Source organism: Tachyglossus aculeatus, chromosome X2 (genome assembly GCF_015852505.1).
Source record: "Tachyglossus aculeatus isolate mTacAcu1 chromosome X2, mTacAcu1.pri, whole genome shotgun sequence".
Lineage (NCBI taxonomy): Eukaryota > Metazoa > Chordata > Mammalia > Monotremata > Tachyglossidae > Tachyglossus > Tachyglossus aculeatus.
In genome coordinates this window covers 4,444,504-4,458,845 of record NC_052100.1, presented here as the reverse complement: position 1 = coordinate 4,458,845, position 14,342 = coordinate 4,444,504, and the positions used below count along the sequence as shown (strand labels likewise).

Below are 14,342 nucleotides of genomic sequence, written 5' to 3'. Positions count from 1 at the left end.
GATAGAAACCGGACTTGGGTTCTAATCCCACTCCGCCCGGCGTGTGACCAAGCGCTTAGTACAGTGCTCTGCACATAGTAAGCGCTCAATAAATACGATTGATTGATTGATTGATTCACTTCTCCGGGCCTTCTCCGTAAAATGGGGATTAAGACTGTGAGACCAGGGTGGAACAAGATTTGCTTGTATCTCCCCACCCCGACAGGGCTTAGACCGATATCTCAGAGAAGCAGCGTGGCTCAGTGGAAAGAGTATGGGCTCTGGAGTCAGAGGTCATGGGTTCAAATCCTGCCCCCGCCACTTAGCTGTGTGACTTTGGGCAAGTCACTTCACTTCTCTGGGCCTCAGTGACCTCATCTGTCAAATGGGGATGAAGACTGTGAGCCCCCCGTGGGACAACCTGATCGCCTTGTAACCTCCCCAGTGCTTAGAACAGTGCTTTGCACATAGTAAGCGCTTAACAAATGCCATCATTATTATTATTATTATCTCACTAAGCGCCGGGGTAGATCTAGGCTCATCATTCAGTCATTTAGTCGTCTTTATCGAGCGCTTCCCGCGTGCCGAGCACTGTACTGAGCGCCTGGAAAGTACAGTTCGGCCACAGATACAGTCCCTACCCAGCAACGGGCTCACGGTCTAGAAGGGAAGTGACTCGCCCAAGGTCCCGCACCTCGGGCGAGTGGCGGAGCCGGGATAAGGACCCAGGTCCGGAGGAGGAAACTGAGGCCCGGGGAAGTGAAGCGACTCGCCCAAGGTCGCACAAATCAGACAAGTTGCAGAGCTGGGATAAGAACCGGGTCCTTCTGACTCCCCATTTTGTGATCTAATAATAATAATAATAATATTGGCATTTGTTAAGCGCTTACTATGTGCAAAGCACTGTTCTAAGCGCTGGGGGGGGGATACAAAGTGATCAGGTTGTCCCATGTGGGGTTCACAGTCTTAATACCCATTTTGCAAATGAGATAACTGAGGCTCAGAGAAGTTAAGTGACTTGCCCAAGGTCACACAGCAGACATGTGGCTGAGTCGGGATTCGAACCCATGACCTCCGACTCCAAAGCCCGGGCTCTTTCCATTGAGCCACGCTGCTTCTCAACCTCTAGGCCACCCTCCTGCTCCTCCCCGCAACTCGGTCTGCGCGCCCCGGGTGGGACCCCGACGGCGCCTGGTTGTCTTGGACTACCCCAGCGCTCCGCCTAGTTCTTGGTACGTAGTGAGCGCCCTCCACCCACCCCGATTTCTACGTTCGCAACGGCAGGCGAGCGACTGCCGGTCGCTGCCCGCCGCCGTCCCCGTCCCCCCTCGCCCGGCGCGGGAGCCCCCGTACTGCTGGATCTTCATGAGCAGCACGTAGGCGTCTTTGAGGAGCTCTGAGCCGTCGGCCACCAGCAGGATCCGGCGGATGACGTGGGCCACCATGTCCCCCGGCGGGTAGTGACGGGGCGACACGAAGTCCGTGAGGAGCTGCAGCGTGGCCAGGGGGAAGTCCTCCTCCACGGTGCCCGCGATCATCCTCAGCCTCCTCTGCGGGATGGGCTCCGCCAGGCGGATCCCCTGCCTCTGCGGAGGAAATAATAATAATAATAATAATAATCATGGCATTTGTTAAGCGCTTACTACGTGCAAAGCACTGTTCTAAGCGCTGGGGGGGGAATACAATGTGATCAAGTTGTCCCACGCAGGGCTCGCAGTCTTAATCCCCATTTTTACAGATGGGGTAACTGAGGCTCAGAGAAGTTAAGTGACTTGCCCAAGGTTACGCAGAAGACTTGCGGTGGAGTCGGGATTCGCCCCCACGACCTCTGACTCCAAAGCCCGGGCTCTTCCCACTGAGCCACGCTGCTTCTCCCGCGGCTCCGCTCGCTCGGCTGGACTCCCCCCGGGGGAGGCCGGGAGCTCGTCGTTGCTAACGTTGCCGTTACGATATTTCTTAAGCGCTTACTACGTGCCGAGCGCTGCTACTCTACGCGCCGGGGTGGACACGAGGTCGTCACGTTGTCCCCCGTGGGGCTCGCGGTCTCAATCCCCATTTGACAGACGAGGTCACTGAGGCCCAGCGAAGTGACTAGCCCGAGGTCACACAGCGGACAAGCGGCGGAGCCGGGATTATGTATATATGTATGTATATGTGTAGATGTGTATATGTGTATATACACACACACACACACACACACACACACACACACACACACACATATACATATATATATACACACACACACACACATATATACATATATATATATACATACATATATATATATATATACACACACACATACATATATACATAATCCCGGCTCCACCGCTTGTCCGCTGTGTGACCTCGGGCTAGTCACTTCTCTGGGCCTCAGTGACCTCATCTGTACACATATATATATATATATATATATATATATATATATATATATATATACACACACGTATTTATATACACCTGTATACATACATGTGTGTGTGTATATACATATATATATATATATACACACACACACACACACGTATTTACATACACCTGTATACATACATATATATATATATATATATATATATATATATATATATATATATATATGTACACGTATTTATATACACCTGTATACATCATCATCATCATCATCAATCGTATTTATTGAGCGCTTACTGCACTGTACTAAGCGCTTGGGAAGTCCAAGTTGGCAACATCTAGAGACAGTCCCTACCCAACAGTGGGCTCACGGTCTAAAAGGGGGAGACAAAACCAAACATACTAACAAAATAAAATAAATAGAATAGGTATGTACAAGCAAAATAAATAAACAAATAAATAAATAAATAAATAAATAAATAAATAAATAAATAGAGTAATAAATATGTACAAACATATATACATATATGTATATATATACACATATGTGTATATGTGTATATATATACATACATATACATATACTGTATACATATATACATACACGCACCTGTATATGTTTGTACATATTTATTACTCTATTTTACTTGTACATATTTATTCCATTTATTTTATTTGGTTTATATATTTTGTTTTGCTGTCTGTCTCCCCCTTCTAGACTGTGCGCCCGCTGTTGGGTAGGGACCGCCTCTCTATGTTGCCAACTTGGACTTCCCAAGCGCTTAGTCCAGCGCTCTGCCCACAGTAAGCGCTCGATAAATACGACTGAACGGGTGAATCAGAACCCACATCCTCCGACTCCCAAGCCCGGGCTCTTGTGTCCTTAAGCCACGCTGCTTCTCAACTCTATTTGACTCTCCCAGTGCTTAGCCCGGGGCTCTGTACACCATAATTAATAACGGTACTTGTCAAGAGCTTATTGTGTGTCAAGGGAAGCAGTGTGGCTCAGTGGACAGAGCCCGGGCTTTGGAGTCAGAAGTCATGGGTTTGAATCCCGGCTCCGCCACTTGTCAGCTGTGTGACGTTGGGCAAGTCACTTCACTTCTCTGGGCCTCAGTTCCCTCATCTGTAAAATGGGGATTAAGACTGTGAGCCCCCCGTGGGACAACCTCATCACCTTGTAAACTCCCCAGCGCTTAGAACAGTGCTTTGCACATAGTAAGCGCTCAATAAATGCTATAAAAAAAAAAAAAGCGCTGTGGGGTGGACTCAAGCTATGGTCGGGTTGGACACGGCCCCCGTTCATTCATTCCAACGTATTTATTGAGCGCTGTGTGCGGAGCACTATACTAAGCGCTTGGAAAGTACAAATCGGCAACAGATAGAGACAATCCCTACCCGACAACGGGCTCGTGGTATGTATATATGTTTGTACATATTTATTACTCTATTTATTTATTTATTTTACTTGTACATATCTATTCTGTTTATTTTGTTAGTATGTTTGGTTTTGTTCTCTGTCTCCCCCTTTTAGACCGTGAGCCCGCTGTTGGGTAGGGACTGTCTCTATATGTTGCCAATTTGTACTTCCCAAGCGCTTAGTACAGTGCTCTGCACATAGTAAGCGCTCAATAAATAATAATAATAAGAAGAATGGCATTTATTAAGCGCTTACTATGTGCAAAGCACTGTTCTAAGCGCTGGGGGAGGTTACAAGGTGATCAGGTTGTCCCACGGGGGGCTCACAGTCTTCATCCCCATTTTCCAGATGAGGTCACTGAGGCCCAGAGAAGTGACTTGCCCAAAGTCACCCAGCTGACAATTGGCGGAGCTGGGATTCGAACCCCTGACCTCTGCCTCCAAAGCCCGGGCTCTTTCCATTGAGCCACGCTGCTTCTCTAAATAAATACGATTGATTGATTGATTGATTGGGAGGGGGAGACAGGCGGCAAACTAAAATAAGAAGGGCTCTTCCTGCCATCTCTCGGGTCCTCTGGTCACCCCCGGCCGCCGTCCCGATCTATCCGGGTCCCTCCCCAGGCCTCCCCCGAACTCGGCGAGCTCACCTCTACTGCATCCTTGTCCTGTATGAGGCTCTGGAAGAAGAGATGGTGCACTGGGGGTCTCTGGAAATACCTCAGTCTGTGCAAACAGGGCTGGCCACGGGCCCAGCTGGCGGCCCGGGGCCCCTCTGCCCAGGACGGGCTGGCGAACGGGGCAGGTGGCAGGTCTTCGGACTCGTCCTGGGCCGCCGGCGACGGGGCGGGGGTGTCGGGGACGAGCCGCCGGGACCCCAGGTCACCCCTCCGCGAAGTGGGGCTGCAGCCCGGCTCCACGCCGGACCCCGGAGGGGGGCAACGCGGAGGATCGTGGCTGCCGTCTGTCCACCCCTCTTCAGCTTTGATGCGCCGGGTGGCCCCCGAGGGACCCAGGGTCACGCGCGGGTCCCGGTCAGCGTGGTCGTCGTCGTCGTCGTCCGGCCCCGTCAGGTCGATCACCTCCACAGTCATCGGCGTCGCCTCCTGGGTTAAGTCGATGAAGTCCTGCGGGCCAAAGGCAGTCTTCCAGACTGTGAGCCCACCGGTGGGTAGGGACCCTCTCCAGATGTTGCCAACTTGGACTTCCCAAGCGCTTAGTCCAGTGCTCTGCACAGCGCTCAATAAATACGATTGATTGATGGAGAACCCAGGCGGAAACTCAAGGGACCGGTCTCGATCTCAGCCCGACTCTCAATCGATCGACCGCAAGTGCTATTCTATTTTGTTAGTATGTTTGGTTTTGCCTCCCCCTTTTAGACTGTGAGCCCACTGTTGGGTAGGGACTGTATATGTTGCCAATTTGTTCTTCCCAAGCACTTAGTACAGTGCTCTGCACACAGTAAGCGCTCAATAAATACGACTGATGATGATGATGATATTCGGAATTTCCCTCCTTCCCTCTCCCACCCGCCACAGTCGCCCTCCGCCCCCCGGCCTCGCCCCTCTACCCCAGGCCCACTGCCAGTCAGGAGGCCAGTCCCGCTGGAGGTGCCCGGGCAGGGGGGTTGGGAGGGTGGACTGGGGGCATTTCTTCTCCCGCAGGGAATGGACGGGAAAGGGATTCTCGGAGGGTCCACGCTGGGTCACGCGCTCCGGGCTGTCCGGCAGGCTCCGGGCTGGAACCACGGCCCGTTTAAAGGGTGCGTCAGTTTTTGTGGGGTGCGGGATGGTTCCAGCCAGGAGGGAAGAGCCCCTTCCCACCCCTTCCCAGCACAGTTTTTCACCCTAACCCGCTCAGCAGCGGGCAGAGGGGAATGGAGAGGAAAGGGTCTTGTGGGCACTGTGCCCGAGCCCCAGGAAGGGACCACGGATTAGGCCGCGGCTGAGTTTCGGCCGCTAATCCAGTCGGCTGGGGCCGCGGGTCCCGCCTGAGCTCCTTTCCCCATTCGGTCACACCTGGGACACTAGTGTTCCCTGAAGGCCCCTTTTCCGTGAACCTGCCGATATTCCCAGTGGCTGACTCCCCCCCACCCGAAGAATAATAATAATAATGGCATTTATTAAGCGCTTACTACGTGCCAAGCACTGTTCTAAGCGCTGGGGGAGGTTACAAGGTGATCAGGCTGCCCCACGGGGGGCTCACAGTCTTCATCCCCATTTTACAGATGAAGTAACCGAGAGAAGTGAAGTGACTTGCCCGGAGTCACACAGCTGACAATTGGTGGAGCCGGGATTTGAACCCGTGACCTCTGACTCCAAAGTCCGGGCTCTTTCCGTTGAGCCACGCTGCTTCTCTAATAATAGTAATTACTATTACTAATGACACTAATAATAATGATAATAATGATGGCATTTGTTAAGCGCTTACTATGTGCAGAGCACTGCCCCGCCACCCAAAGAAGAAGGCACAGACAGAACTTACCCTCAAGGGGGTTCGGAGTCTAAAATGTAACAATCAATCAATCAATCAATCAAATCAATCGTATTTATTGAGCGCTTACTGCGTGCAGAGCACTGTACTAAGTGCTTGGGAAGTAACAACTCAGGGGCTAAGCCCCTGGGGGAGAACAATCAAGTTAGCAGACACGATGAGAAGCAGCATGGCACAGACCATGCTGGGAACCAGCATTCCCAGAGGTCATGGGTTCTAATCCCACTCTGCCACTTGTCTGCTGAGTGACCTTAATTTCTCTGGGCCTCAGTTACCTCATCTGTAAAATGGGGATGAAAACTGTGAGCCCCCGCCGTGGGACAAGACTGTGAGCCCGCTGTTGGGTAGGGACTGTCTCTATATGTTGCCAACTTGTACTTCCCAAGCGCTTAGTACAGTGCTCTGCACACAGTAAGCGCTCAATAAATACAACTGAATGAATGAATGACAACCTGGTCACCATGTATCTACCCCAGCGCTTAGGACAGTGATGGGGAAAGGAGAGGTTTAATTAGGGAAAGGGAGGAGTGGGGTTTGGGAGGTGAAGGAGAAAGGAGGAGGAAAGGCGGGGAGGAGGAGGTGGTGGTGAGGGAAGAGAGAGAAGCTGAGGAGGAGGAGGAGGAGGAGGAGGAGGAGGAGGAGGAGGAGGAGGAGGAGGAGGGAGGGTGGAAGATGGAGAGGCTGGGGAACAGGGAAAAACAGATCTTCCCTCTCAGGAGGGAGAGACTGAGGTGGAGGAGGGAGAGGCTGTAGAGAAGGAACAGGGGGAGGCTGAGGAGGAGCAGGGAAGGCTGAGGAAGACCAGGAAGAAGCTGAGGAACAGAGGGAGACTGAGGAATAGGGAGAGTCTGAGGAGAAGCAGGGAGAGGCTGAGGTGGAAGACGAAGAGGCTGTGGAGTAGGAGCATGGAGAGACTGAGGAGGAGCAGGGAAGGCTGAGGAGGACCAGGAAGAAGCTGAGGAACAGAGGGAGACTGAGGAATAGGGAGAGTCTGAGGAGAAGCAGGGAGAGACTGAGGTGGAGGAGGAAGAGGCTGTGGAGTAGGAGCAGGGAGAGACTGAGGAGGAGCAGGGAAGGCTGAGGAGGACCAGGAAGAGAATGAGGAATAGGGAAGGACTCAGGAGAAACAGGGAGAGGCTGAGGAGGAGGAACAGGGAGAGGCTGAGGAGGAGGAACAGGGAGAGACGGAGGAGGAACAGGGAGAAAGTGGGGAGGGAGAACAGGAGGGAGTGAGGAGGAGCAGGGAGAGGCTGAGGAGGTACAGGGAAAGAGTGAGGAGGAGAAACAGGGAGAGGCTGAGGAGGAGGAGCAGGGAAGACTCAGGAGGAACACGGAGGTCTGAGGAGAAGCAGGGAGAGGCCGAGGATGAGGAACAGGAGGGAGAGTGAGGAGGAGGAGCAGGGAAGACTGAGGAACAGGGAGAGACTGAGGAGGAGGAGTGGGAAAGAGTGAGGAGGAACAGGGACAGAGTAAGGAGGAGAAACAGGGAGAGACTGAGGAGAAGGAGCAGGGAAGACTGAGGAACAGGGAGAGACTGAGGAGGAGGAATGGGAAAGAGTGAGGAGGAACAGGGAGAGAGTAAGGAGGAGAAACAGGGAGAGACTGAGGAGGAGGAATGGAAAACAGTAAGGAGGACCAGGAAGAGGCTGAGGACCACGGTGAGGCTGAGGAGAAGCAGGGAGAGGCTGAGGAGGGGGAACGGGAGGGAGAGTGGGAAGGAGAAGCAGGGAAGTCTGAGGAGGACCAGGAAGGGGCTGAGGACCATTCATTCATTCAATCGTTTTTATTGAGCGCTTACTGTAGTGCAGAGCACTGTACTAAGCGCCTGGGAAGTACAAGTCGGTAACAGGGACCCTACCCAATAACGGGCGCACAGTCTAGAAGGGGGAGACAGACAATAAAACATGGAGACAGGTGTCAAAATCGTCAGAACAAACAGAATTAAAGCTACATGCACAGCTTTAGAACCCAAGCCGGGGCTCCTGTACTTCCCAGAGAAGCAGCGTGGCTCAGTGGAAAAAGCCCGGGCTTTGGAGTCAATGGTCATGGGTTCAAATCCCGGCTCCGCCCATTGTCCGCTGTGTGTGACTTTGGGCAAGTCACTTCACTTCTCTGGGCCTCAGTGACCTCATCTGTAAAATGGGGATGAAGCCTGCGAGCCCCCCGTGGGACAACCCGATGACCTTGTAACCTCCCTAGCGCTTAGAATCAATCGTATTTATTGAGTGCTTACTGTGTGCAAGTACAAGGACAAATTGGCAACATATAGAGACAGTCCCTACCCAACAGTGGGCTCACAGTCTAGAAGGGGGAGACAGAGAACAAAACCAAACATATTAACAAAATAAAATAGATAGCATAGATATGTACAAGTAAAATAAATAGAGTAATAAATCTGTACAAATATATATACATATATACAGGTGCTGTGGGGAAGGGAAGGAGGTAAGACGGGGGGATGGAGAGGGGGACGAGGGGGAGAGGAATCAATCAATCGTATTTATTGAGTGCTTACTTTGTGCAGAGCACTGTACTAAGCGCTTGGGAAGTCCAAGTTGGCAACATCTAGAGACAGTCCCTACCCAACAGTGGGCTCACAGTCTAAAAAGGGGGAGACAGAGAACAAAACCAAACTGGGAAGGAAGGGAGGAAGAGAGCTAGCTTGGCGGATGGGCAGAGGGAGGGCCCTTTGGAGAAGCAGCGTGGCTCAGTGGAAAGAGTCAGAGGTCATGGGTTCAAATCCCGGCTCCGCCACTTATCAGCTGTGTGACTTTGGGCAAGTCACTTCCCTTCTCTGGGCCTCAGTTCCCTCATCTGTAAAATGGGGATGAAGGCTGTGAACCCCCCGTGGGACAACCTGATCACCTTGTTAACCTCCCCAGCGCTTAGAACAGTGCTTGGCACATAGTAAGCGCTTAATAAATGCTATCATTATTATTATTATTCCGGGCATCATAACCATAAGAATAATTCCCAAACGCTCAGTCCAGTGCTCTGCCCACAGTAAGCGCTCGATAAATAGGGTGGCATGAATGCCCTGAGCCACGCTGAAACAGGAAGGGGGTGAGGGAGGAGGAGGGCGCGCTTAGTGCAGTGCTGTGCACACGAAAGGCGCTCAATAAATACGACTGACTGGCTGATTGCCTGACTGACTGACTAAAGGTCGGTGGGCAGACGGTGCCTTACCACCACCCGTGGGTCCGGGGGCCGGACCCCCCAAGGCGCGGCCTCCATCCCTGGCAGGCCCCCGCCCGCCATGGCAACCACGGCTCCTCCCCGGGGGAAGGACCCGCGCTTCGCGCCCTTTGACCCCGGGGGCGCGCGCCCCCTGGAGGAGGACCGCGGGAGGGCCCCCCGATTCCCCGGTCACGTGACTCTTGGGGGGGGGGCGGGCGGGCGCCCCCCGCAGGAGATCCGCGGGAGGGCCCCCCCCGAGACCCACGGTCACGTGACCCGCGGGGCGGGCGGGCGCCCCCTGCAGGAATAAGAAGAACGTTGGCGTTTGTTAATCAATCAATCAATCAATCAATCGTATTTATTGAGCGCTTACTGTGTGCAGAGCACTGTACTAAGCGCTTGGGAAGTACAAGTTGGCAACACATAGAGACAGTCCCTACCCAACAGTGGGCTCACAGTCTAAAAGGGGGAGACAGAGAATCAATCAATCAATCGTATTTATTGAGCGCTTACTGTGTGCAGAGCACTGGACTAAGCGCTTGGGAAGTCCAAATTGGCAACACATAGAGACAGTCCCTACCCCACAGTGGGCTCACAGTCTAAAAGGGGGAGACAGAGAATCAATCAATCAATCGTATTTATTGAGCGCTTACTGTGTGCAGAGCACTGTACTAAGCGCTTGGGAAGTCCAAGTTGGCAACACATAGAGACAGTCCCTACCCAACAGTGGGCTCACAGTCTAAAAGGGGGAGACAGAGAATCAATCAATCAATCGTATTTATTGAGCGCTTACTGTGTGCAGAGCACTGTACTAAGCGCTTGGGAAGTCCAAGTTGGCAACACATAGAGACAGTCCCTACCCAACAGTGGGCTCACAGTCTGAAAGGGGGAGACAGAGGACGGAACCAAACATACTAACAAAATAAAATAAATAGGATAGAAATGTACAAGTAAAATAAATAAATAAATAGAGTAATAAATCTGTACAACCATATATACATAGATACAGGTGCTGTGGGGAAGGGAAGGAGGTAAGATGGGAAGGGAAGGAGGTAAGATGTTAAGCGCTTACTATGTGCAAAGCACTGTTCTAAGCGCTGGAGGGGGGGGGGGGATACAAAGGGATCGGGTTGTCCCACGGGGGGCTCACAGTCTTAATCCCCATTTTCCAGATGAGGTCACTGAGGCTCGGGGAAGTTAAGTGACTCGCCCAAGGTCACACAGCTGACAATTTCCGGAGCCGGGATTTGAACCCATGAACTCTGACTCCAAAGCCCGGGCTCTTTCCACTGAGCCACGCTGCTTATATGTATATATACCTGTGTATATACACCTGTATAAATGTTTGTACGTATTTATTACTCTATTTATTTATTTATTTTACTTGTGCATCTCTATTCTATTCATTTTATTTTGTTAATACGTTTTGCTTTGCCCTCTGTCTCCCCCTTCTAGACCGTGAGCCTGCTGTCGGGTAGGCACCGTCTCTAGATGTTGCCAACGTGGACTTCCCAAGCGCTTAGTACAGTGCTCTGCACACAGTAAGCGCTCAATAAATACGATTGATTGATTGAGGTCCGCGGGAGGACCCCGAGGCCCACATCATGATCATCATCAATCGTATTTATTGAGCGCTTACTGTGTGCGGGGCACTGTACTAAGCACTTGGGAAGTACAAATTGGCAACATATAGAGACAGTCCCTGCCCAACAGTGGGCTCACAGTCTAAAAGGGGGAGACAGAGAACAAAACCAAACATACTAACAAAATAAAATAAATAGAATAGATATGTACAAGTAAAATAAATAAATAAATAGAGTAACAAATATGTACAAACATATACAGGTGCTGTGGGGAAGGGAAGGAGGTAAGATGGGCATGGATCACATCTAGTAACTCTATTGCACTCTCCCCAACGTCTAGTACAGTGTTCTGCACACAGCAGATGTCCGTTCCTTGACGGCATGGATCACATCTCGTAACTCTATTGCACTCTCCCAAACGCCTAGTACAGTGTTCTGCGCACAATAATAATATTAATGATGGTATTTGTTAAGCACTTACAGTCCTTCTAGACTGTGAGCCCACTGTTGGGTAGGGACCGTCTCTATATGTTGCCAACTTGGACTTCCCAAGCGCTTAGTACAGTGCTCTGCACACAGTAAGCGCTCAATAAATACGACTGATCGATTCACTCCTCTGTGCCCCAGTTATCTCATCTGTAAAATGGGGATTGAGGCCCTGAGCCCCGTGAGGGACACAGGGACGATGTCAAACCTGATCTGCTTGTATCCACCCCAGCGTTTAGTACAGTGCTTGGCACAAAGTAAGCACTTAACAAATACCGTAATTATCATTATCGACTCACACACTCCCGCAGGTCATCAGGGAATTCAAAGTCTAACGAGCCAGGGGCGAAGGGAAAAACATGGCAAGCTAAATTCAGGGAAAAAACATTGGTAAAAGAAAAATTAATTCCTCGGGAGTCTTTACTGAAGGGTCCTGTTTGGAGGCACTATGTTCTGAATAAACAATTTCCACAGCAAAGCTAAGTGGAAGTTTGAAGTTATTATAATATTTTTTTATTGGCCTGAATTATCCAAAACTGGCTAATTGCCGCAATTTTCAGCTTTTTCCTTGGAGACAACCTCCGGGGTGAGAGGGGAGCCAGCTCTTCCAAAAGAAAGTCGCATTGTAGCCACTGTGTGAACTCAGTAGGGATTTAATTATTAGAGAATACTGCATTTAAATCATGCAGTTCTGATCAATCTATTCACCTCGTTGCTATTTTCTGAATGACAGGAGGGTCAGGGAGAGGCTGAGTTTTGGGGTTGCGTTTTCTTCATGTCATTTGTTAAGCACTTAGGTGTCAAGCATCATCATCATCATCAATCGTATTTATTGAGCGCTTACTATGTGCAGAGCACTGTACTAAGCGCTTGGGAAGTACAAATTGGCAACATATAGAGACAGTCCCTACCCAACAGTGGGCTCACAGTCTAAAAGCACTCATGAGAAGCAGCGGAAAGAGCCCTGGCTTTGGAGTCACAGGTCGTGGGTTCAAATCCCGGCTCCACCGACGGTCAGCTGTGTGACTTTGGGTAAGTCACTTATCCCCCCCAGCGCTTAGAACAGTGCTTTGCACATCGTAAGCGCTTAACAAATGCCATTATTATTATTATTACTTAAATTCTCTGGGCCTCAGTGACCTCATCTGTAAAATGGGGATGAAGACTGTGAGCCGCCCGTGGGACAACCGGATCACTCTGTAACCTCCCCAGCGCTTAGAACAGTGCTTTGCACCTAGTAAGCGCCTAATAAATGCCATCGTCATCATCAAGCCCTGTCCTGAGCCCTGGAGCAGATCCAAGTTAATCAGGCCTGACGCGGTCCCTGTCCCACGGGGGGCTCACAGTCTTCATCCCCATTTTACAGATGAGGGAACTGAGGCCCAGAGAAGTGATGTGACTTGCCCAAGGTCACACACAGTCCAAATGTTCCTCACAGTCCGCCTCTGCCGCTGCCTTACCTCAAACTCTCCTGGGCCATATTTCTTTAGCATTCACACCCCCCTTGGTCTTTCAACAGAATCTATAGATTGATGCCGCTATGTTTTGTTTGTATTGTGAATTCCTAGCGGGAATTCACGTCCTCTGAAACATGACTCATTTTTCATCTGTAACAGGACAATGAAGGTGTGAAATATTTTGAAGTACTTCCAAATATAGCCATCATTTATTTATTTACGTTAACATCTGTCTCCCCCCCCAGACTGTAAATTCAATGTGGGCAGGGAATGTCTTTTGTATTATCGTGTTCTCTCACGAGTGCTTAGTAGAGGTGCTCAATAAATACGATTGATTGATTGAAGAACTTTTTTTTTAATATGCCGTATGTAGCAAGTTTCACTACAATAAATTTTCAGTCACAAGCGCTCACCAAGGGAAGCAGCATGGCTTGGTGGAAAGAACATTTATTTATTTATTTATTTTATTTGTACATATCTATTCTATTTATTTTATTTTGTTAGTATGTTTGGTTGTGTTCTCTGTCTCCCCCTTTTAGACTGTGAGCCCACTGTTGGGTAGGGACTGTCTCTATATGTTGCCAATTTGTACTTCCCAAGTGCTTAGTACAGTGCTCTGCACATAGTAAGCGCTCAATAAATACGATTGATGATGATGATGATGATGATGAACATGGGCTTTGGAGTCAGAGGACCTGGGTTCTAATCTGCCGGGGTTCTGTCTGCTAATTCTGTTGTATTGTACTCTTCCAATCAATCAATCAATCAATCGTATTTATTGAGCGCTTACTGTGTGCAGAGCACTGTATTAAATGCTTGGGAAGTACAAATTGGCAACATCTAGAGACGGTCCCTACCCAACAGTGGGCTCACAGTCAAGCGCTTGGTACACACAGTAAGTGCTTAACATCATTAATTGAGTCACACGGACATAAGTACTGGGGGGCCGGGAAGGGGGATTAATGAAGGGAACAAGTGCGGAGCATTGTAATAATAATAATTATGGTATTTGTTAAGCGCTTACTATAGCACCTTTCTAAGCGCTGGGGTAGATGCAAGCTAATCAGATTGAATACAGTCCCTGCCCCACATAGGGCTCATAGTCTTAATCTCCATTTTACAGATGAGGTAACTGAGGCCAGAGAAGTTAAGCAACTTGCCCGAGGTCACACGGCAGACAAGTGGCGGAGCCTGGATTAGAACCCAGGTCCTTCTGTACATAACTTCTGTACATATTTATTAATTTATTTATTTTACTTGTACTTATCTATTCTATTTATTTTACTTCGTTAATATGTTTGGTTTTGTTCTCTGTCTCCCCCTTTCTAGACTGTGAGCCCACTGTTGGGCAGGGGCTGTCTCTATATGTTGCCAACTT

At 50.0% G+C, this 14,342-nt stretch overlaps 1 protein-coding gene across 2 annotated transcripts in view; it reads right to left on the bottom strand.

Moving 5' to 3' along the window:
• Positions 1 to 14,342, bottom strand: part of SIMC1 (SUMO interacting motifs containing 1) — a 38,342-nt gene that overhangs the window by 22,452 nt on the left and 1,548 nt on the right. Inside the window, exons 1-3 of one of the 2 annotated variants that reach the window (XM_038771428.1) lie at positions 9,448 to 9,521; positions 4,419 to 4,895; positions 1,333 to 1,565 (exon numbers count right to left, since the gene is read on the bottom strand). In XM_038771428.1, coding sequence (XP_038627356.1) covers positions 1,333 to 1,565; positions 4,419 to 4,895; positions 9,448 to 9,519 — 782 coding nt within the window. In that variant the 5' untranslated portion in view covers positions 9,520 to 9,521. Of the gene's footprint in view, positions 1 to 1,332; positions 1,566 to 4,418; positions 4,896 to 9,447; positions 9,522 to 14,342 lie in introns of those variants that run through there. The other variant, XM_038771427.1, reaches the window with a different exon arrangement.